The sequence below is a fragment of the Falco peregrinus genome, chromosome 2 (assembly GCF_023634155.1).
Source record: "Falco peregrinus isolate bFalPer1 chromosome 2, bFalPer1.pri, whole genome shotgun sequence".
Lineage (NCBI taxonomy): Eukaryota > Metazoa > Chordata > Aves > Falconiformes > Falconidae > Falco > Falco peregrinus.
This window is the reverse complement of record NC_073722.1, coordinates 107,300,282-107,323,640: the sequence shown is the minus strand read 5'-3', so window position 1 is coordinate 107,323,640 and position 23,359 is coordinate 107,300,282. Positions and strand designations below refer to the sequence as shown.

At 39.6% G+C, this 23,359-nt stretch overlaps 1 protein-coding gene across 1 annotated transcript; it reads right to left on the bottom strand.

Annotated features, from left to right (window-relative positions):
• Window positions 1-540: 540 nt before the first annotated feature.
• Window positions 541-23,342, bottom strand: RPA1 (replication protein A1). Its single transcript, XM_013301678.3, has 17 exons — window positions 23,201-23,342; window positions 22,819-22,866; window positions 22,483-22,561; window positions 21,952-22,060; window positions 21,054-21,142; window positions 16,368-16,454; window positions 15,052-15,184; window positions 14,000-14,102; window positions 12,829-12,897; window positions 12,492-12,684; window positions 11,282-11,421; window positions 9,453-9,601; window positions 8,020-8,152; window positions 6,782-6,958; window positions 5,332-5,439; window positions 1,968-2,054; window positions 541-1,576 (listed from the first exon to the last, which is right to left on the bottom strand). The coding sequence occupies exons 1-17, from the start codon at window positions 23,231-23,233 to the stop codon at window positions 1,469-1,471; spliced, it is 1,845 nt and encodes a 614-aa protein (XP_013157132.1). The 5' UTR covers window positions 23,234-23,342; the 3' UTR covers window positions 541-1,468.
• Between the last annotated feature and the right edge of the window lie 17 nt (window positions 23,343-23,359).

The window sequence follows — 23,359 nt, the reverse complement described above, 5'->3', positions numbered from 1 at the left end:
TCATGGGAAATAAAGGGTACCAACTGAATACATGAAGAAAGAGTGCTCTACAGAGCAAAATAAATAAATAAGTCTCAGTTTTGCTACCAGAGACCCACTGCAGTATTGCCTGGATGCTTGGAGCTGTGCAGCAAATGCCAAGCTGTGAGCTGCAGCCAGGGAACACATAATTAATGTGATTAGGAGCACACAGAGCTAGCATGCTCTGCTGACTGAAAAGCCCAGTAGCATAATTACTGTTTTCTGTACTAGCTCTATGTCTGAACAAATCTCAAAGCCTGGTTAGTTTTAGACTGCTGTGTAAACGTCAATAAAAATCCCAGAAGTGCCAGCTCATCAGCATTCTCAGGCACAGAAATGGTGAAAATATCACTGCATTTCCATGCTGTTAACATCAGGCAAGGAAGTCTCCATTCTTCAGTCTAACCTTACAGTCTGTAATAAGGTAACATCTCCCCCAAGTGAATGATTATTATGAAAGCTAATTAATTGCTTTCCAGTAATGAGAAGGCTTTCGTGTTCAAGGAAAGCAAAATTCACTACACAGGAATTAAACAGTGTTTATTGAAACAAAGCTCCCCCCATCTGAAGACCTGTTTCTGATTAATAACATTACAAATAAACTCAAAGAAACTGAACATACAAACACACAAAATATGTATAGGCAAGAAATGTGAGCTAAAGAAAAAAAAAATCAGTCAAAAATCCATAGTATTAATTGAAGAGAAAACTAAAGCAATGCTTTGTAGTTGCCTAGATTTCCCTGGGGGATGGAGAGTCAATGCTTATCTGCCTTCTTCAGAAGAGACAATTTTGATTAATATCAGACCCATCTGACTCAGTCTATTAAACCCTGAAGGAAGGATATTCTTCAGATATAAGAGATATGTCTTTGATTAATAATTCTACCAAATTGCCATTCCAAGCATTAACAACTGCATGGCACCTGTGGAAAGAGAAAGCCTTTGAATTCTATGGAAAGGAACTAACTTGCGCTAATAGACCTGTTCTCCTTCGTCCAGATCTGAAAGCTGTATGACACTCTTCCTCCTACCCTCTGCTGAACAAGTCAAGGTGTCAAGGTTGTCACTACTTTCTTGCGAAGACGACACAATGGTTATATAATTCAGCTTTACATACAGTAAGAAAGCAAAGTTACTTCAGACATTCTGAATGGTTTGTCTAAAGACCCTGGCAATCTGTCTAGAGATTCCTCTTTAGAGCTGTGACAGCTTAATAGACCACAACAGTCTACAATATCATTGCCATTAGAGTGCACTCTTAACTACCAGGGGCCTATCTTCAGAAATGCATTAAATCACTCATAGCCCACTACACTGGACTATCATGCACAGTGTAACTAATGCCAAATTGTCACACACCAAAGGGGGCGGGGCGGGGAAGCCCATATAATAGCATATATTGAGTTTTTCCCTGGAAGTCCTAACTTCAGTCTGTAGCAGCCTCCTCATCCTAGCTGAGCATTTCTCCTGATGCTTGCAATCAATCTCTTGCTGTACTCTTTGTAGTTCACAGGTTTGACGTCCACTGCTGTAGCCTTAATACGAGATTCATCCTGTGAAACAGAAATATGGCATGTAAAAGAATGCTAAGCACACCATGCATTTGGTTTTAATCTCCTTCTGCCCCAATAACTTACTGCTCTTGGTATCAAGGTTAGCTGGGAATGCAAACATGACTCCCAGAGCTGCTATTTTTCCATTTGAAACAAGCCAGGCTTGATGAACCTGGGAGGGAGCAGTGTTAATGACAGCAGATCCCTCCTTCACTGCTCAAGACTTGGTATTTTGTGTGACCAAGTACCTTTGGAAACTTTTAACTGCTGTTAGCAAGCACCTTCAGAAGCTTCTCCCCACAAACATAAGAGGAGGAAGCCACCTCCTACAGAGACAAGTCAAAATACAATACACACATGCAACATTATTTGCCTTTTAGGGGATACTTACGTTGTAAGTCTCCAGTTTTACTCTGATCCTGAACTCATACGTGTTGAAGTTTGCGTTTTGGAACACTTCTTCAAATGCCTGCTCATTCTGTGAGAAGGACAAAGACAGGTATCAGCTGCAGACAATCCAGGCTTCCAGTAGCACTATGAACTTTCAGAACAGCTCATCTTTTGCTGATGTTGGCAAAACAGTGGAATTAACTGGATCATGTAAGGCAGAGCTGAATCTTCCATCGAATTTTAGATGCCAAAACCATAACTTCAAGTTTTTAAGAAAAACTTTAACTCAAGCTGAAAATTTTTAGCCACATAAACAAAGCAATGTACAGTCGCACTGAATCTGCAACCAAGTGTACAGAATGAAAATACCATAAATCTACATGAGATTCTCTCATGCTGCTTAACTGGCTAATTCTGGTGTTCTGCTATGACCACAGGCGCTGACAGAGTTAACTACTTCCCTATTAATTGTTTCACTAGGCATTCTGTTTCTCTGCTTACCTGTCAAGGCTGTACATATACTTCACATCCTGACACAGACCCATTTAAGAGGATGTTCTACAAAAAATTGGATGCATGATTTGAACATGCTTTTGTAACCATTAGAAGACTCTGTCATATTTATAACATAAGCTGCTTCTAATTACCATATGAACACCAAACATCATCATCATTTATAACAGACAATTTGTCAAAACAGTAGAAAAGAAGCAGACAAGTTGGAGACTGTGGAAAAAGTTTATTTTTGTAAAAATTAGTCGTAAAAACCTTTGCTGACATTCCACAAAAACTCTGCAGCACCATGATACCGACAAGTAATTATTATCCATTTATCTACCAGATGCACTTGACTTGATCAGTCACTCCAGCAGCAGATAGAGCATCTGATCTGGAATTGAACCCACCTCAGTTTCACTCATATTCCAAGTGTTACATCTGCTGTTTTTAAATGCGCGCAGCACTATTTTACCCTACACAGTGATTCTCCTAAGGTTTACAAAAGCACAACAAATGAAGGTGAACAGAAGTAGCTAGTTTCAGAGACTGCAAAATTTAGGAATATCCTGCCTGAATATTAAAACCCCCTTCTTCTGACTGTCGTATGGATTAGAGGATACGCAAACTTGCTTAATAAAGCATTTGGCTTCTGTTTTCAGCTCTGCCACAAACTACGCTAACCATTAGTGAGTGGAAAATGCTGTTAGTATACCAGTCACTGCTACCCTACATTACCTCCTTTGGTAACAAGCACAGTGGAGAAGTAGATGAAAAACCTTGCATACATATCTATGCTTAGCATGGTCACTGGCTGTACGTGAATTCAATACATACTGTGAACAGTGGAAAGACTCCCACCAACTTCACAGGATACTGCATCAGGTCTTCAGAGAAAAAACACTAAGAAAAGCTTACTGAAAATGCATCAAGTACCATTTTTAAAGGCTCATAAAAGTGTCAAATCAAAACCAACTTCTCCTGGAACACAAAGCATTCCCACTCATGGGCTCATTCCATATTATGTTCCATTTTCTACCCTCAGCCATTTCCATTAGGCAGCTCTTCAAAAGACATTACATGTTTGTACAGTTACATAGGATCTGCCACCTCTCCTTCCTCACCCAGTTCTCTTCAGCATTAAAAGTGACTTAAATTTTGTTTGAACTCTAGCTGAAATTAAGCATGACTGAAGTAAGAAAATATTGACAAACTTAGAATGTCTGAAAATGGAAATGCAAAAGTGCAAGCACATTAATTAGAATGCCCTAGCAATACATCTTCCTACAGAATAGAGGTGGCCAGCCTTCTTAGCTCACAAAAACTTAGCATCCCAGACCCACAAGCTTTGTGCCATTTACCTTAAACAGCCAAAGTGCAGGAATTTTTCAAAAATCATGCTTGTACGTAAGTTACAGGAAAACTAGCCCTGCTTTGCACAAGCAGATGAGGTCTACAATAGTGTCTCAGGACAACCAGGACTACTACAACCTCAACAACCCCTCCTGCTTCATTTCTCTTCCACAGCCAAGCAACGGGTTAACCAACAACTATTATACCTATGGAGCCCTAGCATCAACCAGCCTTAACCTGGGAGCCCAGCAATGCTCATATACAATTCAAGAACTTACTATGCTTTTCATATCATCATTAAAAAAAACCCAAAAACAAAACCAACAACAAATCACAAAACCACATAGATTTTACATAGTAGACAACTGAAAAACAAGAAAAAATTATGTTGGTTGGAAGAAAGGAAAATGAGCAGGGAAGCATGTAGTGGCAAAGCGAAGAAAATACCGTCAGTGTTTAATGACTTACCACCTTAAAAACTGTTCTTATATGTCAAAGAAAGATCACTTAAGCATCTCTGCCAATAAGCCATTTTACAAGTCATGGTTTTCATATGACCCGCAGAGTTTCTGATGATATTTGGTGGGGAAAAAAAGAGCCTTCAGAAGTGGGCTAACACATATTAGTTCAAAAAGCTTCCTGCCTACTTACAAAGATACATACAAAGTGTTCTGGAACTTTTGGGTTTTGTAAACAAATTTTTGGAACACGTTAGGAATAATGTCCTTAGCATTCATGGCTAAAACAGTTTTTTGTACCTAGATTGGAAGAATCTGCAATGATAAAACAGCCTGTCCTTTTTACTGGAGTCAACATGTGTTAAAGCTGTCAGCCCTCTAAAGGCTGTAATACTATCGTTAAGTAATCAGCCCTCTCTCAAGGTCCAGGTGATAAGGACAGGCTCATCTCCAGCTTTTAACAGCCAAAAGAGCTCAGAGGTAGACAGACTGACTGTGGGAGCAAACCATGGGGGAAACCAGGCAAATCTCTCTTCTCCAGGCAGATGGCCCCTGGAAAATAATCCTGAGGAGAGTAAACAAGTCCCTGCCAAGAACTTGAGACTAGGGAGAAGCAATGATTTGTGAACTTGTAAAGTTCAACATCTGGAGAACAATCTTGGGCTGCCAGGCCCCTGAGCTGGCCTATCACCCCGAGAATGGTCAAGATGAAATTCTTGCCAAATGAAGTAGAATATCCCTTTCTTATGGCACTTTTGTATTTGTTTTAGTAACACTTAATTACCACAGCAACTACATGAATATAACTCACTGCTTTTGCCACCTCTGCTAGCTTACGAGTGCTATACAGGCACACACAGGGACAGATCAGCACTGGTGTTCCACACATACCCTATGTCTTTCTCCAAGGTGGCTTCAAGATCGACCTTACAAAAGTACTTCCTTACCAGGAGCATCAAAAAAAAGCAAGAAATTTCAGGGCAGCCCAACAACAAGATGCATGAAACATAGTTCAACTTCTAGACATTTATTAAAAATACAATAAGCTAATTGACTGACCTTTTCCTTCAGTTCTCCCAGGAAATTTGCGTTTTGCCCAAGAATGAATTCTGCTGACTCTTGGAAACAAGTCACCCACTGATATTCTAGGCAGTCTGCAATGGTCACCTAAAAACCAACAAAACACCAAAAGTTTATTTCATCCAGTTGCCTATTCCCCAAGGAAGACAGAAATGTTTCTTTTGTACTGTCTTATTTCACAGCTATAGAGAGTTTTAAGTTTCCAGTAATTATCAGAGCCCTAGGTAGTGTAGGAACTTTCCATCACTGAGGGTGGAAGGCAGTGACTTCTACCTTTTTTTTTTTTTTTTTTAAGCTTCATAGAATATCACAATAACAACTCAAGTTAATATTGGCGGTACACTGTGTCACAGGAAAAGGCCAACAAGATAACAGTGGTACATACTGATGGATGTTCAGGTCTGTTCTGCTGTCGCTGATGAGCTGTGAGGCAGAACAGGTAGCCCAGAACAGCTAGCGCCAAGGGGGACACCAGTGAGACTGCAAACTGCATTTACTTTGTGCATGCATGTGTTCACGCTGAAGTTCTGAGGTAATACTATGTTATGAGGAAACTATTGAAACATTCAAGGGCAAGACAGAGCAGTAAGAAGATCAAGTACTAGCCTCATATGCATTTCCTGGCTGCTTTGACATTTAGGAATGGGAAAAATAGAAGACACACTGTTCTGAAGGCCTTGATTGTACCCTCAGTATCCCCTTTATATTCTATGAGAATGATTCTGCTATGTAAAGTAGTTCATGCATTCCTAGAAGTTATCTGCTAGGAACTATTCAGAAGCAGTTTATGTTTTACTGAGACTGCAGGCACAGTTCCCTCCTCTCTGCATGCCCACCTGGCACAGCATTTCTAAGCAGCAGATACAACTTTAACTTATAATGTAAAAACAGAAGGTTGAACGCTTATAGTGTAAGCGGGCATCACAATAATAATCCCCAGACAACTTTCTGAAGCAAGCTCCATTAAAGCATGAGACAGAACAATACCTACCAATAAAAAAAAAAAAAGGAAAAAAGGAAAAAGGAAAAAAAAAAAGTACTAAATATAGGTAGCAGCTGTAAAAGTGCAATTACTGCTCTCCAGAAATGCCATTGTACTTCAGTTTATCTTCACTACTGAAGAGGCGTAGGCCATCTGTACTCTGCACTGCATAGTACACTTGGAAACCAGAATCAACTGAGCTAGCATCAACTTTTTGGCAAAGAGAAAAGCTTTTAATTGGAGCACTAGGAAAACAAACTGCTAATCAGCTCAATGAAACATCCCTCCTCACTCAGGTACAGCATACAAGCCATTTAAATATCCCCTAACCCACAGGCACCACAAACAGAGAAACAGCACTCTAACACCCCATTCTCTCCAAAGATTTCTATTTGGACTACACAAGGAAAACAGCATGAAACAGTCTCCTCTAATCCATTTACTTACCAGAAGCATCATGCGGTACTTGAAGTTGGGGAATTCACGATCACACTTTTCACAACGATACAGTCCATTTTGTTGGTCTATCACTTTCTTATTGCAATCCTGAGAGGGACATGCCTGGTACATACAGTTCTCTTTGCGCAGATGTACGACTGTGCCCACACAGCTAAAATAATCCGCCTAGGAGAGTGAGTGTGCAACATTAGCCTCAAAATACTCAATGTTTTCCAATTCTGAATTAACTACAAAGCAAGGCACCCATACTTGGATGTTTAGGATTAGAAAGCTTAACTGCTATAGGATTATTGGGAAACTGTAAATCAACCCCTCTGTTGCAATAATTTTCAAGCTTCCATTACGTTAAAAGAAAGCCCCTACAGCAGGATTATTTTGTGTTTCCATTACAGGAAACTCCAATTGCTAGGTTTTCTTTAGATAAAGCATATTTGCTTCTCCATTGTGTCTGTTCAAATCTTTACTTTTTCACAGGATTAAGATTCTGCACTTTCCTATGCTTCTTCTGGGAGGCAATACAAAAACCAGAAAGCCTACTGTGTAGTATTACAGATAAGCATTTGATTAAACTATGGCCTACAGAACAAAATACCCAATCACCATAATAAAATAATCATCCTAATGGTTTAAGAGCACGGTCAAGTCTTTCAACAGATAAACAGAGGTTGCTTAAGCAGCATGCAAAAAATCTCACAAAAAAATAGCTCAATTACAGGTAAAGGTAAAGTTTTTTTCCTTAGATAGAAGTTCTTGTGTATCCCAAATGGCTTAGCACTTAAGTTTGGGAAAAAAATAACTTAAAAATAAATCAAGAAGCAGTATAAGTCTAGAGGGGTTACTGGACTGGAATGCTAGAGACCTGAATTTTACTCCTAGCTTTTCTATTGACCAAGTGTGCACCCTTGAAAACCACTTCCTCCTAATGTACCTGCTTCTCCCGTTACACTTTGTGCTATTTATATGAACATCTTTGGGATGAACTCCCCCCTGCCCCATTTATACAAGGCTTAGAATTATCCAGCAAACACAGCATCATGTTCCAACACCAGCAACAGGCTTGAATTTATTAAAAAAAAAAAAAAAGTATTTAATAGTGGAAGTTCTCAGAGAGTAAGCACATACTGCTCAACAACCGGACTACTTCAATAAACAGAACGCCTGCATATAGTCTAGCTTTTTATTTTCTCCCCAATACACAAGGCTTGCAATCAGTGACCATGCTTTACCTTATCTCCTTGTCCCAAGTTCTCAGATTTGGCTTCAAACAAAGTTTTCCAATTGGTATTTGCTCCAGACGCTGGCCCACCCCTCACATCAGAGATTGAGGTACATTCCAGAAGCTGCCCCTCAGAGTCAAACCTGGAACCACAAAGATACACTTGTATTTTTGCATAGCAGACCATACAGACTTATCAAAAGCTTACATTTAGTTTTGTGTGCTTAATACGAGGGATTTCTTATCAATGATTGCAAAGGAAACAATTACAGTAATTTGTGTATATTGCAAACAAAAATAGCATTTCAGAATAAGTTAATAGTCCGACTTAATTAGCACAGTATTTTATAAACCCACAAAAGGAGGACAGCTTTGTTCTATATAACTGCAATTTGTTTGCCAGCTAGTGGTCAAACCACGCACTGCATACTTGTTTAAGGCAGTCAGATAACAAGATTTAAGGGCATCAAGATATTTCCATAATTAAAATTAAATTACATGGTACCATTATCTTCACAGCAGCTTCGAAAGAAAAAGCAAATAGCATTGAAAAGATTATGCTTCCTCTGTTAAAATAAGAAAGCAGAGCTTTTCAGCAAACGGCTGTACTGTCATCCCATTGTGGTGTTTTTTGTGATTTGAGAAACACACCAACCAGACTCAAAAACTGAACTCAATTGAAGTGTGACAGTAATAGCTAAGACCCACAATCAATTTTATCTTCAACAACCCTCTGAAGTACGGGAGAACCACAGCTCAATGACAAATGCAGAATGCCACTATATTTTATCCATGTTTGGATGATTTACCTAGAACCTGAAAATCCAAGATTCACAAATCTGATGCTGTCACCACTTAACCCTATTTGTACATACGCCATGCCTTACCTTTATTAGTAGTTATAGCAGACAATTTAGCAACCATCTACAGCAGAAGCAATAAACCAGCAAGAAATCACTTTGTTTTCCTGACAACAATAAAAATGTTATTTTGCTATCTGAAAAATATCTGATAAGGAATAAACACTGGAAGAAATCAACATAGTTCCTCCAGTCCACACTGACAGAGTGCATATCAGATTTCATACAATGGAAAAAGCCTGTGAAAAAAATATTGTTCTCTCAGATCATGCCTCAGAAAGTGAAGCTGGTCAAGTCTGATTTCATGCTGCCTTCCAAGGCTTTGGGTCAGCATGCACTACTCCTATTTCAATTTTTCAAGGTCTGTCATGGAATTATAAGTTTTTGAATTGAACAACTTAAGAGGACAGCCTTTCAGGCTCTAGTGCTTTCAAGGAAGAGAAGTTTCTATAACCTTGGAATCTATATCCTCTGCTACCTTTCTTCAGTACTATATAGACTGCTCAAGCACAGAGGAACAGAACAAAACAGAACAAAAAAGCACAGCAGGCTGGAATGAATCAACATAAACACACAATCATACCATCCTCGGAGCTTAAAAGCCTCTGGGCTATCAGGGTTGATAACAACTGTACTCGAGGACAGGACAGACAGGCTTCTACCACCAAAATCAGAGACTCTGGCTCCTTTGATGGCTATCACAGGTTGTCTAGAACCATCAAACTGTTCAGCCTGCATGTACGAAAAACAGAAAACATTAGTAGCACACTATGGTACAAGTACCGAGCTTGCCGTCATAATTCACAGAACATGACAAGGGACTAAACCCGAATCAAACTGTCTCACTGTATTTAGAAGGTAAGGCTTTAAACAGTATCACTAGGAGCTTAAGAAAAGGCAGCTAACAATTAAAGCTCTAATCCCAACAGCCCATTTTTTGTGGGCCCAGAGAATCGTTAAGTCACACCACTACTTTGGGCAGGGGGTTGGGGGAACGATGGGTCCCCTCCACCAGGAGTTTTACACAAGGATTTTAGAAAGGGAGACTGGTTATAGGAACGGGGGTTTCTCTGAACAGGAGAAATTATTTGGTCGGATTAGACTCTTCAGAAAATGAAATAACTCACTTGGCTTGACTGAGCCATTCATGTTTATTCTACTACTTCAACAACTACTACAAATACTACTACAAGAAGCATACGTATGCTGACCAAACACTTTCCCTCAACTTTCTTTCCATTTTCCGTTTTTAATCTCATAAAGCTGCTTTAATGCTGTTCAGTTGACATCAGTTTGTTATTTGAGTAAAGTCTGACACTAACAAAGAACCTGTTGGCATGAGAGAGATTTTGAAAGGTATAGATTTTCTGGACCCCACACCACCTAGCAAGCAAGGGGAGGATCGTGTGCTTAGATTACAAACAAGCTAGAGTTAGCAGTAGCATTCACTGTATCCATGAGATGCAAAAAGAACACAAAACATCCCAGCAGTTAGGGCAATGACTGTTACAAAGGAGACAGAGATCCTAACCCTAACTGTGCCAGCTGCAAGCCATACGTCACATCCCCTCCACGCTTGTTGTTGTGTCTATTCTACAAGCAAGCAAGCAGATTAACTTTGTAAAATGCAGACCCTGATCTCTGCAGGAAGAGTTATGCCAGGAATTGATTACCAGTAGCGTCTCCTATAACAACTTGGTGCAACCTCAAAACTTTGTGATATTGAGCTTTGGTTTATTTCATTTATATCAGCAGATGGTTAATGGTGTTTAGCTACCTACAATATCAGTGCACTTGATCATTTAGCCATAAAGCATCACTGTCAAGCTGGTAGGATCACTCCCATTTTATATACTGGAACATAAATCCCTAAGTATCTACAACATCAGTGGAAAACAAAGTAGCCTGTTAAAAGGATACAGAAACAGTTTACTGCAGCTACTCAAACTTTCAGCTCCAAGGTTCTGATGCTTTAAACTCCTAGTCTGAGATACAGCCTCTCAACCCCCTAGTTAAGTAGCAATTTATGCAAGGTAACATGTATCCCACCTTACAAATAAAATTCATGTCAAATGAGACAGCTGTAGCCACTGGGCTTTTCCATAATCAAACTGCAACTCGTATCTTTTCCTAAACCAGAAGACTGTTATCTTCAGTCTTTGGGTTTGAGACATAATGTCTGCAGTTGTTCAGAACACATTAGTCAGATCATGTCAGCAGTTTGTCAGAGAAAGGTTAAGAACATCACACCTGAATGCAACCAGACAGTCCTTCACCTTCTTTCTGCCCCTGATCCTTGAACACCCCGGACTCTGTCTCAGTGCTATGCCCATCTCAGATGACAAGAGCACACTCAGTTCCTCACCCTACACAAAGGAACCTTTGCTTAAGAACAGGTAAGAGAGCACATACCTCATTTCCCCATAGCGTAGCTGTCACCAGTTTCCCTGATGTATCCATCAGATGCACGTTCCTCTTTGATACCTCCCTATTGTTAGCTTTCACTGTAATTTTAGTGACATCTTCATAGCTCTTACAAATCCCAATTACATCTGAAAAACAGTTACAATTTAGAGTTACTCAAGGGTCACAGTTGGGGAATACAAGATCATAAGAGAAGAATTCAAACCTACTGTCAGATTTTTACCTTGTATCCTAGCTCCTTATTCAAATCAAATCTGATATGGAAATTAAGTGTATTATGGTAGGAATGCTCCACTACAGAACTCTTCAGCGCTTTAATTTTGTTGATGAATTCATTAAGATATTCATGAATGCAAGCCTCACCACATTAGCAAGATCAAGGCATTGTACTATCTTTTCCCATCACATTCTGTCAAATGACTTCAGCCTCGATTCTGTAACACACTTGCTGTTTAAGCACAAGTCTCTCAAGCAAGGGGTTTAAAAGTGACTAACAAAATGAAGCAACAGGCTAGTGCCTTCACTGTAGCCCCATGACTATAAGCTGCAACTTAGATGGGTCTGCATGTTTGGGTAGTAAGAGCTAACGCAATCCCCTTTGCACTCCCTAAAAATATACCATTTTTTAAATATTACAGATCTACCTTTAAAATTCCTAGCTGAATGCCTCTGAATCACAGGCATCTTGTGCCTGTGAAACCTGAGAACCCTCGCCCCCACCCAAGCCTCTGATTTTTCCGGAGTACTCTGCCCAGCAAATTACAGAAAAACAAACCTCCAATACTTCACAAAGCAAGCCAAAACAGTCATGCAGCTTGGACTGGGATGCAACGAATTATGCCAAAATCACTACAGAGATAATTAGATAGTGAAAGAAAGCAAGACCACAGAAGGTATGAAATGCACACGTGCTGAGCAAGGACATTGTTCTATCAGCCCTCTTCTGTGGAAAACAATGATCATAGTACAATTTGAAGCACAAGTTTGAAGAAAAATCATTATATGTTGTTAGCAGAACAGGACAAAGACACCTTAACAGGAAAGCTACCCGCGGTATTTTTAATGGCAACCAATGGATAACTTCATTCAAGAGATCCCAACACTTGAAGCATTGTATGCTCACTACCTCCCCAGTATTCAGGATATAAAAGTAAAACTGCAAAGCTTTTGAGCCTGCCATTTTGCTAGTTAGACTGACCAACAATCGAGTCCTTAGGTGTGTTCTCCAAGTCAGAGATAGATACAAACTCAAACTGAACAGATGGAAGATGCTGGGCATCATCACAGGGCACAACTGAAGTCTCATTAGTGAATGTAATCTCATAGTCATTCTTAACAGCTGTATATTGCTTGTTAGCAGTCTTCAAATTGCCTTTGGTAAAATAATATACCTACAGGAGAAAACAATGAAACAAAGGATATTATCAGAAGTCAAACAGAGAAAATAGATTGTGTTCACCTTTAAAAATCCTTGCTATGCTGAAGTTCCTCTTTTCTAGCTCTTGTTAGTCTATGAAAGCACAATGCTACTATACCTTGTTCAATTCAATGAGTGGAAAGAACTTGTCTGCTTGATCATTGAATGCAGTAGCTCTAATCTCACCCTGCAGGAAAATAGGAGAGCTGGTCAGAACTGAAATTCAGCATGAAAAAAAAAAAATAAAAAGAAATCTTTGCAATGTTAAGTGGCATCAGTTCTACAGACACAGCATGGTCTGCCAGGCTAGCTCCAGGCATGTGAGAAACAAACAACATTCTCTTTGCATTTGTAGTTATAGCTAAAATGACATTTTCTACACCTGACCATCAAATCACATATTCAAGTCTCATTAGTATATCTAGAATTCCACAATTAAATGCATAAGAACTACATATATCCTATATACACCTCTGAAAAGATATTTATAAAGCTAGCATTAATTGCCATTACATGCAAAGAAAAAATCCACAAGTTAGCACACAGTATATTGTGATGTATCCCCCACTCACACATGATGTCAGGTCTTTAAGTACGAATTAACAACAATTATAAACTCATTAGATATAAACGGTTTTTAAAAAAATTTCAATACAGACAGTATGCAGAGAAAACAAATGGCTGGTAACAACATGTTACATTATTAACCTCGCATTTTATACTAAACATAATCTAGCAGAATCGTTTGTTTTCACGACAGAAGGCTGTAATTTGGTAAGAGGTTTGACAAACTGCAAGTTTAGTTAGATTAATCAGATACCATTCTCCAAACAAACCACAGATGAAATTTCCTAGTATTACAATAATTTGTACACCAATTTCCTCATGAAAATGAAAGCTTATAACTTGGAGGCAATGCTTCTATCACTCCTCTTTTTGTAGCAGGTATCTAAGCAAGGATAAGACCTCACTCAATCTACAGGAAACCACCACAAACCTCAGTATTAGGTTGTCAGTTTCCATGAACAACTACATTTTGAAGCTGCAAAAACTCAGTCACACACTACAGACTCCGATGAAAAATAATCAGTAATGCCATACATTTAAGACTTCATTCTGGATAAAAACTGGGTTGTTGATGCTCAGCTTAATGAATACAGGAATACAAGTTTCAGTCGTAATAAAAAAAAACATTTCCTATAACACACTTTATTTCCTCTATTCTGTCTTTATGAAAGGTTCATCAGCATCTGGCATACATTATCTTTTTCTCAACATATGACACTTACACTTTCATCAACTAGCTCTACAGAAAAGAGCTTTCCTTCACCGCGGGAGTTGCTCCATGTGCGGATCTGGCCTTTTTGGGTAACACGAGCACAAATGGTCCACCTGAAATCAGGGGGTGGGGAGATAAACAGCATCACTGTTCCATGTCTTTTTTTTTTTTTCTTTTTTAAAGCAGAGATTGAATTGACAAACCTTTGGAACTGGAATGTCACTATTTAAAAGCCAGAATCTTCCCACTGCACCTCAGCAATTCCACCCAGTTTTCTGTTGCTTCCTGTTTTAATTTGCCAAGACCATCAAAGGCAGAAAGTCGTTCAGAAAGCACCAAGGATGAAGCATCTAGTATGATAACAGTAGCGAACATCCTTCTGCACAGAAGCAGGCCTCAAAACTTTTACTCTTCTAAAGTACATTTCTCATAGAGCAGTTTGCCTGTTCTGAAAAGCCCTGCTAGAACTCAAGAGCTCAATTACAGGACTCATGTTTAACTTAGGTAATCAAATCAGTTTGCATAATTTAAAAATGTCATTCACGAAATAATTACATCCTCATGCTTTTCAACAGAACAGTAGCCAAAGTGAATAGCTTAGTGAGCTGTTTTGTCATTACGTTACCAAAAAGAAGCTTGCTTTAGGAAAAAAAACACCAAAAGTCAATTGATTTTCAACTCCAATATTAAAAACCTATCAAGCTCAGCAGGGTAACTTCACCAAGACAATGCAAAGGCAAATCTCAGCTTGCTGGAATGTTTATGAAATAATGAAAGAAAAAAAAAAAGGTAAGAAAAAAACCCCCAACTCCAAAAAACCAAACCAAAACAAAAATGCAAACAAGAAACAAAACAAAAGAAGCAACCCCCCTACAGATGTTTCTATGGAGGTTTTGTTTGTTTGTTTCTCTGGGTGGTTTTGTTTGTTTGAAGTGAACCAATAAAGCCAAAAGAACTCAAAGAATGATTAGACAGAGATTCATACACTAGAAAGCAAAAAGAAGCTATTGTTCCCTCATGCCCGTGATATTGAATAATACCTGGCAAACCATGATAACTCACTTAGATTGGTATGGGTTCAAGCTGGCAATCGGCACTACTTTGGCCTGTGATCCCCCTGGTGTCTTCATTGAGCTGGGAGTGCTCGCTTTACCAAACTGGTTTGAGGGAGCGTGGTACTTGACAGCAGCAGGACCTTTCAAAAACCACAATAAAGCACAAAGGATTTCAGCCTTGCAGTCAAAAGCCAGGTTAAACCCAACCCACAGTGCAAAGTCAGGCAAAACTCTGCCTTCTACGCAGCTCCCCACAGCGCGGCGGGAAAAGTTACACTACACTTGCCATGGAATAGACACTTAAAGCTGTATTCACTGGGCTCTGTGGGCACCACAGAATAGCTAAATGTTCATTGAATCACTTCTGCTCTTGGCCACAAGTATTTTCTAGGCTGCACACTGATGCAGAAGAGACACTTTCAAATCTTTAGAGCACTTGCACTGGAAACAGAGATGTGTCCAGTCAGTCACTTAAATACGGTCCAAGTGGGAAACAACTAGTTAGCAGTAAATTCTCTAAAATACGGCACATCGAGCTTTAGATCTACACCATCTGGGGGAACAACTGAGGAACAGTACCCCACAATCAAATAATTTCCTGACACAAAGCAACACTACTAATTTTAAACTGAATCTTGTCAATGTATAAGCATAGAAGTCTTATGATCAGCTTTAAGTACGGGAAGGAAAAGTTTGTTTTCTGATGCAGTAAGCAAGGGCCAAAATTTTACTATTTCAAAGTATTTCTTAAACACAGGAGTAAAGAAACAGAGAAGTTAAAACAGTACCAAGAGCTAGGAATGACAACTTTGTTGCTTCCAAAAAAGTCTACAGGCAGACATTTTAAGTTGACTGTCTTTTTCAGTATTTCACTATGTAAAGTCTTGACCAATAAGCCGTATTTATAGATGTACTACCAAATAGTTTCAGTCCTGCGCCACCTAAACTGTTTGGTCTCAATATCCCAGCATCAATAACACACCTGGCCAGCTCCAAACTAGCCTGCTCGGGTGTCCACAGAGCGCTGTTTCAAGAATGCAAAACTGCATCAGAGGAAATGTTCAGTTTACACTGCTTTGTCAAAGTTGTTTCCTATCTTTGTTTCCTTGGGGAAGAAGAGTGAAGGCGGTGAATTTTAAAAATTCACCATTAAATGCAAGCGTACAGCAGCCTCTTGAGAGAATTCACCTTGTCAAGCTATGGATTAGTCATTAAGAGTGTTTCTTGTGCAACACCATTAGAGAAAGGATCTTTTTGAAATGTAAGCTGTAGCTTTGCAATGCAGAAATGCAAACCAAAATTCCTGCCCACGATTACTCTTACCTGCTACTGACAAACTGCCGTTTTGTTGCTGTGGTTTGCTGGGTGCTGGATTTGCTGCTGGAGCTGAAGAACGTTGCTGCCCTTGCCCTGGTAATCAGATGGAAAGAGACCATATAGTACAGTAGGGAGCACAGTAATTAAAACTATGCTTAAGCCTTATTAGGAAATAAGGCTTGCATGAAAAAATAATTTAAAACACACAGAACACAAGCTAAAATTCAGGTGTTACAGGACAGCAGTAGCAAGCTCTCTGTTGAACAGTATTACCATGGAGGAATTCCAGTCAGATATCTTTCCTCAAGCAGCTGCTTTCTACTTTGAAAGAATTCAGAGTTGACAGTTATTTAAAAGGACAGCACTGAAGTAATCTTGACAACCTCTCAGTTTTTATAGGCTTGTATTGCTCTGACAGGTAGTTTCTGCTACTACCTAGCAGCTAAGATAAAAATCTGTAGGAGAATTCCCTCTTAAAGCTCAGACAGGGCCAAAACCCACTGGGTAAAAATCAAATCTGAAGTTAACACAAGACAAAGAAAACACCTTCTATTTCCAAAATATGAAGATATTTAATGTGGGGGTGATGGAGTCATCATCTCAGCATTCATCTGGGTCCCTCTTGGGACACAGCAATATATTGCTTAGGGAGCAAAGTGATGCCATAATAAGTACATATCATGCATTTATGGCTTTTTTTAGATTCCAGGGCTTTTACTTGCCTTACATTGATGACAAATTACAAGAGAAAAAGCAGAGTAATATTATCTAGAAAAATAGTACATTAAAACACTAATCTCCCATTCAAAAAATCTGAATTCCTTTGCAGAATAATTATCCTATCATATCTTGCCTCCAGATGAGAAAATATCCAACATATTTGTCTTTTTGAACACAACTAATTCTCAAACCATCGGTTTGCAAGAAGTCCTAGGCCTGAGCAGGCAAAGTGTCTATAATTTGGGATGTGAGGAGGAAGATGGTCAGAGAAAATGGAAAAGAAGGCCAGACCAAGCCCATAAGCATCATGAGCAACAGAAGCAGAGAATCTCAGAACAGAAGGGCAAGAAAGGATCACACAGAACTAAAGTAAAGGAGCAGAAGCAACACAAGGAGGTTTAGTGTCGCCTGATGTTGTGTAGTCTACAGAGGTAACCCTCTGGTTATTTTTAATCCAAAATAAGGTCCTTGCACAAAACCCAATCTGCTCCTCTAACTTGCCGCAGTAGAGTCACATCGGTGAACTGGTGACAGCAGTCTCCCTGGCAACAGTGACGTCAAACAGCAATGTGTATTTACTGCAGAATCCACTAGATGGAGAAGCCAGATTTCACCCTTGCTCAGCTGCCTCAGGTACTCCGAGGACCCCAGTCAGGGTCAGTGCTCAACACCCCAAATTCATTTTGTGGAAGGGAAGAAGGAAAAAAAACCCAATAAAACACATTAAGACAAAAATATGTCTGGTCAGGGGCAGAATATTCAAGAAGAACAGGCATGCACATATGAAACAGCAAGAGACTTCCTTGCTACTTTTGTTCAAATAATTTTTTTCCCTAGGACTTCTTAATTGAAAAAAAAAACAACAAACAAACATCGCCAAAAACCAAACAAAAGACTGTCGCATATATTAGAACACTTGTGTATTATGAAACACAAATTCACATTTTAATGGCTGCCTACACATAGCCTGGTGTTTCTCAACAGATTAAGAATATATTAACACATCTGTGCATGTGTTCAAATACAGAAGTAGCAGAAATATCTCTCCAATTTTCTCACTTGTGGAGTCTAGGGACTCCTAAACTATGTTTTTTGGTGACTGGTAGCCTACAGATCATTAAGGTGCTCACAAAACTGATGACTCTGCCTGGTTTTTACTGTTAGTTTTTATTAGCGGAAGCTGAAAAAAAACACTTGAAATACCTGATCCATTTCTGCTGCATATACTGGGTTAGTTAAACTCAAGACCTTTGGCCAAAGCTAGCCACACAGCCCACTCGAATGTAACAGCCATCTAACAGTGGTTCTCTGCTTCCAATCATTCGTTACCCAGAGGTATTGCTACAGTAGTACCATGGTGACAGAAAACCGCACAGTAGCATGGAGGGGAAGAGGAAGGAAGAAAATGCATTTTGAAAGAATGCACACCAAATCAAAATGATGGGAAGGGTAAGAATAAGGAGTTCAAGTGAATGTGTAAGTATAAAAACATTTCAACATTGAAAGATTAAAGACATAAGTAGCAAGTAATTGTCATAGTAAGAAGAAAGTCCAGCATCAAACTAATTTGAATGAGATTAATGACAGTAATAACATTAGTTCTTGTTGAAAACTAGATGGTAAACTGCTCAATCTTAATTTTCGATACTATTATGAAATGCTGCCTGTAAAGTTTTTATGACATGTATTAAGAAGCTTGTGTCTCCAGCTTCCTTGTTAGGCAGATTAACCACCTACTGCTCAAGCGAAAAGTGGCCAAAAGGCAGCTTCTCACTCCCCGGGTCCTACTGTGGTATTACGGTCTAGAAAAGACTGTCCCTCAATCCTAGGTCTAATAACTTGAAATCTGGATTTCAAAAAGTAGGACTAAACCCTCTTTTTAAAATACCTGAACTTTTTCCACAAAGTGCTCTTAGATACTCATTCTGCATTAGCTGGGTGTTCCTCAAAAATACAATCTCTCAATAAATACAGGAATTTAAAAGAATTTGCAACTTGAAATACACCTCTGCCATTTTATCACGGCCTTCATGACAAATCGGGCAGCCTGCAGAGCAGAAAAGCTGGGTTAAGTATACTTAATGTAAATCATTACCATCTTTTGTAACTGACACCTTATTTAGCATCAAATAAAAAGAGTATGAAGCCTGCAGAATAACGTCAGTGTTAAAATGAAGTGTACATCACATCAAATTTGGTATCTGTTAACTACCTAGCACAAGACCACACTTACTACAATCATAGACCTGTAACATCTCCAAAAGCATTTAGATTTGAAGAAATCATTGCTGAATACTTTTGTAAGTCCAAATGAAGAACAAAACTTTGATCAAAGTAATGACAATTTTACCAGAATTTATAGTCTTAAAGGTATATTTTCAGTTCAGTTCTAAAAGATACCACATTCCCAGTCGTTTCCAAGCAACAATATGATAACTGAAACACACTATAGTTCACAAACTCTAGTATCACATAAGCAAGGGAAATGGGAGAGAGGCAAAAAACAGTCTGCTCAATAGCTATTCTGAAAATCTTGGTCTCTACAGCAACTGTGGGATTAAACCATAAAATCTGAGATGTCAACACATTTTTTAAACAGCAATTAGCTAAGTAACTATCAAAGGAACAAAGGATTCTTTAGGCTCATTTAACAAACGCCCCTCTAATTCCCTAGGAAAAAGAAAAGTTAATGAAGAAAGATGACTTTGCTTTTGCAATGAAGTCTAATTTCTGCTTCAATTCGCAAAGTAGGTTTTAAAGCAGAATGGCAGTGTACCTACCACCACTGTTTGTCCCAAATATCCTACAGAAAATTGTTGTCATTAATGCATGGTCCCTTAGTAACAAAAATATATTAATTCACTTCCACCAGCAAAAAAAAAAGTCTTCAAGAAGAGCTATTTGCTATTAAATTTTATCCATTATCTGTATATACATCAAGACAGAGCTGTAAAAATATTTTCTTTAAGTGCTTATCAACCTCTCTCTTTTTTAAAAAAATCAGACCTGGAAGAATAGAACATACTGTTGAACGTACCCCAGGGGAGAAAAATATGTATTAAGTCAAAAAATGTTTGCCTCAGAACTGTAAGCTCAGCACATGAAATGGTTACTTACGCAACATAATAAAAATAAAAGGTCAGATTAAGGTCCACTCAGCGCATCATCATTTTTAGATGACTGGGTTGGAACGGGTGCTTAGGGAAGTCTGTATGCTGGCTGTGTTTTCATAGCAGTCTCTCATCTATGTAGTTCAAGCAATCTAAGTTTTAGTGCTTCCTGAACCTAACATTCATGCAGAGGATGTATTGTTATGTTTAACAGCCTTTAATGGATTTTTCTTTCACATCTAATTGCTTTTTGAACCTGTGCCAATTTTTGGCACCTACCTCAACAAATTCTGTAATTTAACTATGCACTGTTTGGGGGTGCAGTACAGCCTTTGTTTTAAAACCACTACCTGACAATATGAGAACTAAAGAGCATCAAATGAACATAGAAGAGAAAGTGAGATTCATCATTCTTTATTCATCCCCTCCATGCCATCTTATACTTTCACAGATCATTATTACATCTTCCTCCTGCTGTTTTCTTTCCAGACAGAAGAAATTACAATCTATTTGATTACTCATTATGAGGAGACATAGAATAGCTTCCGCATACTTACTGGAACTCTACGTAGAGACCACTAACATATAATAAAAACCTGTCGATGTTATCATAAGGTATAGATACTTCCCAATACGATGTAGAGACTGAAGCTTCAGCAATGGTGTAGTTTATTAAAATATGAACAAACCCACTTTGTGTAACACAAATAGAAAGGATTGTCAAGATCCGGACATCACTTCCAGGTATAAGAAAGCTGAACATGTCTGATTGCTTCTTTTCAAAGCAAGAGAGACAGACAGTGAAAAGCTATCATAACAGACAGTCTGTTCAGAAAGGTATTTGTTTACAGAGGACACTCACCTTCATTGTACGGCACTGGATTGCCAATATTCCCACCAACCTTATCAGCAGTTTTCAGAACATTTAAATCCATCAGTATAACCACTCTCCTACAAACACAGAACAGACAGCAATAAAGATTTCCACTGCCTCTGCAAGCTTATCAGACTCTGGATATCCTTTGTTGCAGATAAAAGAACCAACCATCAAGGGCTGGTTCTTTGGACAAGGGATCTGGAAGACAAAAGCTCTTCACTGTGAACTTAGCCCTCTCACAAGGTACAAGTAGGCTTGAAACAGTGTCACATTTCATCAAGGACAGCTGACAGTAGGCTGAATGGGCACAAAAAAAAATGGCTTGAAACTAGTGTTTTAAAAGTATCAAAAGCATGCCATATTTTACAAGAGAGAATATACTTGCTGCCTCAAAAAAGTTATATTCTCTCCCAAAAATGCTGGAAAAGAACACGAACCTCAGCTCATATTTTCCTAGACACACAGTTTTTCTATAATCACTCAGCTTCCTTCTCATTTTACAGTATCCTACCTCCCTTCCCTCAAATTTTCACAAAAGACCAGATTCCACAACACGTAACTAACAAGAAATCTTCACTGTTTCTTTTCCACAGCAGATAATTTTAAGTGGATGAAGCTTTGTACAATTTGGAATATTCCAACTGGAAACATCTAATTACCAAATCACTGTAGTAGATATCTCTGAATCCACTTCAGACACATTCTGTAATTTTTTTATTTCTGCTATAGCTTGTGCTGTGCACTTTCCCTCCTGCACTCTAAAGACTGAATATTTTCAGATAATCCAATCAAAAGCATTTGGCCTCTGCTTAGTCACAAGGCACAGAGCACCCACTAGTGCAGCTGCCTTTCTGTAGGATCATACTTAAAGAAGCATATATACCTTCCATCTTTCAGGCTGTTGACAATGAATCTGTTAACCTGGCAAATACATTGGGCTGATAAGCGTTCCTCTTCCACCAGAGAGTTCAGCTGTGTTGCCAACATGAACGCTGCAGAAACAGAAGAAAAACATTGAAACAAATAACATATGCCAACCTTAAAAGGGGCTGCCGTGGCTGACCCCAACTTTCAGCCAATCTATTGTTGCATTAGATCTAAACCTGCTTAGTTAGTTAGACACATAGAAAAGAGTGTAAGTGCTGACAAAGTCACCAAAACTGAGCATAAACTATACTGTATTTATTCCCCAAACTTCAAAGCACAGTGATAGCCAGAACAGAAGTCAAAGAAAGATTAAGCTAAATTACTTTAAAATACAGGTGCACACTTGAGAGTCTGAGGTCCTTATACAAACCACAACTCCTTCAATACTCATTTCAACACTTTGCACCTTAGACACTAGACTGGAAACTTTAGCACCATTAGTATCCTCAACATTTGCAAAAATCTCAATGCAGCTTGTTGTACTTACAGGAGAGTGTGTTAACCCCATCACTCATCAACACTCGGTAACGTGGTGGCCCGTTTCCTGTAGCTATAGCCCGTGTATTCTGCGGGGAAACAACAGATTAGCTCTCATTTGTTCAGAAACTCTTCAAAACCATAAAGTGACACCGTTAGCAAGTGATCTACCTATTCTTTTGAGCACTGACATAAAAAACATAGCCCAAACCATGTAGAACAAAATTAAGAGTGCATCAGCCTGGCTCAGCTCCTCTGCAGAGAAGTTTGGCTGCACTCAGAAACCCACGTGGAAGCACATGCAGTCACTAATGCACTAGCACAAGAGGTAGCGGAGAGTACTCACAATTACTTGCAGCACGGGCTTGCAGACGTTCTCCCCTTGCATTATCGCCTAGAAAAAAGAAAGACAGACCCTCAGAAAGGTACCACCACCTCACTCAGGAACACTTCGAGAGCCACTGGTGAGGAGAAATTGCCATGGAAGGGCCAAAGACGCGGGAATAACCGTCACCGCTAGACTCGACCAGCGCCCTCCTTGCCTCCCAGCACCGAGCTCAGTTCCAGGCCTGGTTTGTCCCCTCAGGACCGGGCCGGACACGGTACCAAGCCCCTTCTCCTCAGGCCCAGGCCCGACTAAGCCTTCACACGCAAAGACCGAGCCCAGCCGAGCCCAGCCCATCTCCCCTCCCCCGCCACACCACGAGAAACCGGCACTGGCCCCTCACCGCGATGGCACCCTCGCTCAGTTGCACGCTCATGGTGCTGCGTTTGCCGCTGCGCTCCGCCGCTGCCGCCAAATCCTCCCGCCGTCCGGAGCTGCGCCCCCCACTTCCGGCGCGCCGGTACGTCAGCGCCGCGCGTACGCCCGCCGACTGCATTGCAGC

Excerpts from the sequence above, each read along its gene's own strand:
- RPA1 (XM_013301678.3), bottom strand. The coding sequence starts at position 23,233 with ATGAGCGTGCAACTGAGCGAGGGTGCCATCGCG. Across the intron at positions 14,103-15,051 it reads TTGAACCCATACCAATCTAA|GTGGACCATTTGTGCTCGTG; the intron begins GTGAGTTATCAT and ends CCCTGATTTCAG. Across the intron at positions 9,602-11,281 it reads CTACGCTATGGGGAAATGAG|GCTGAACAGTTTGATGGTTC; the intron begins GTATGTGCTCTC and ends TCGTACATGCAG.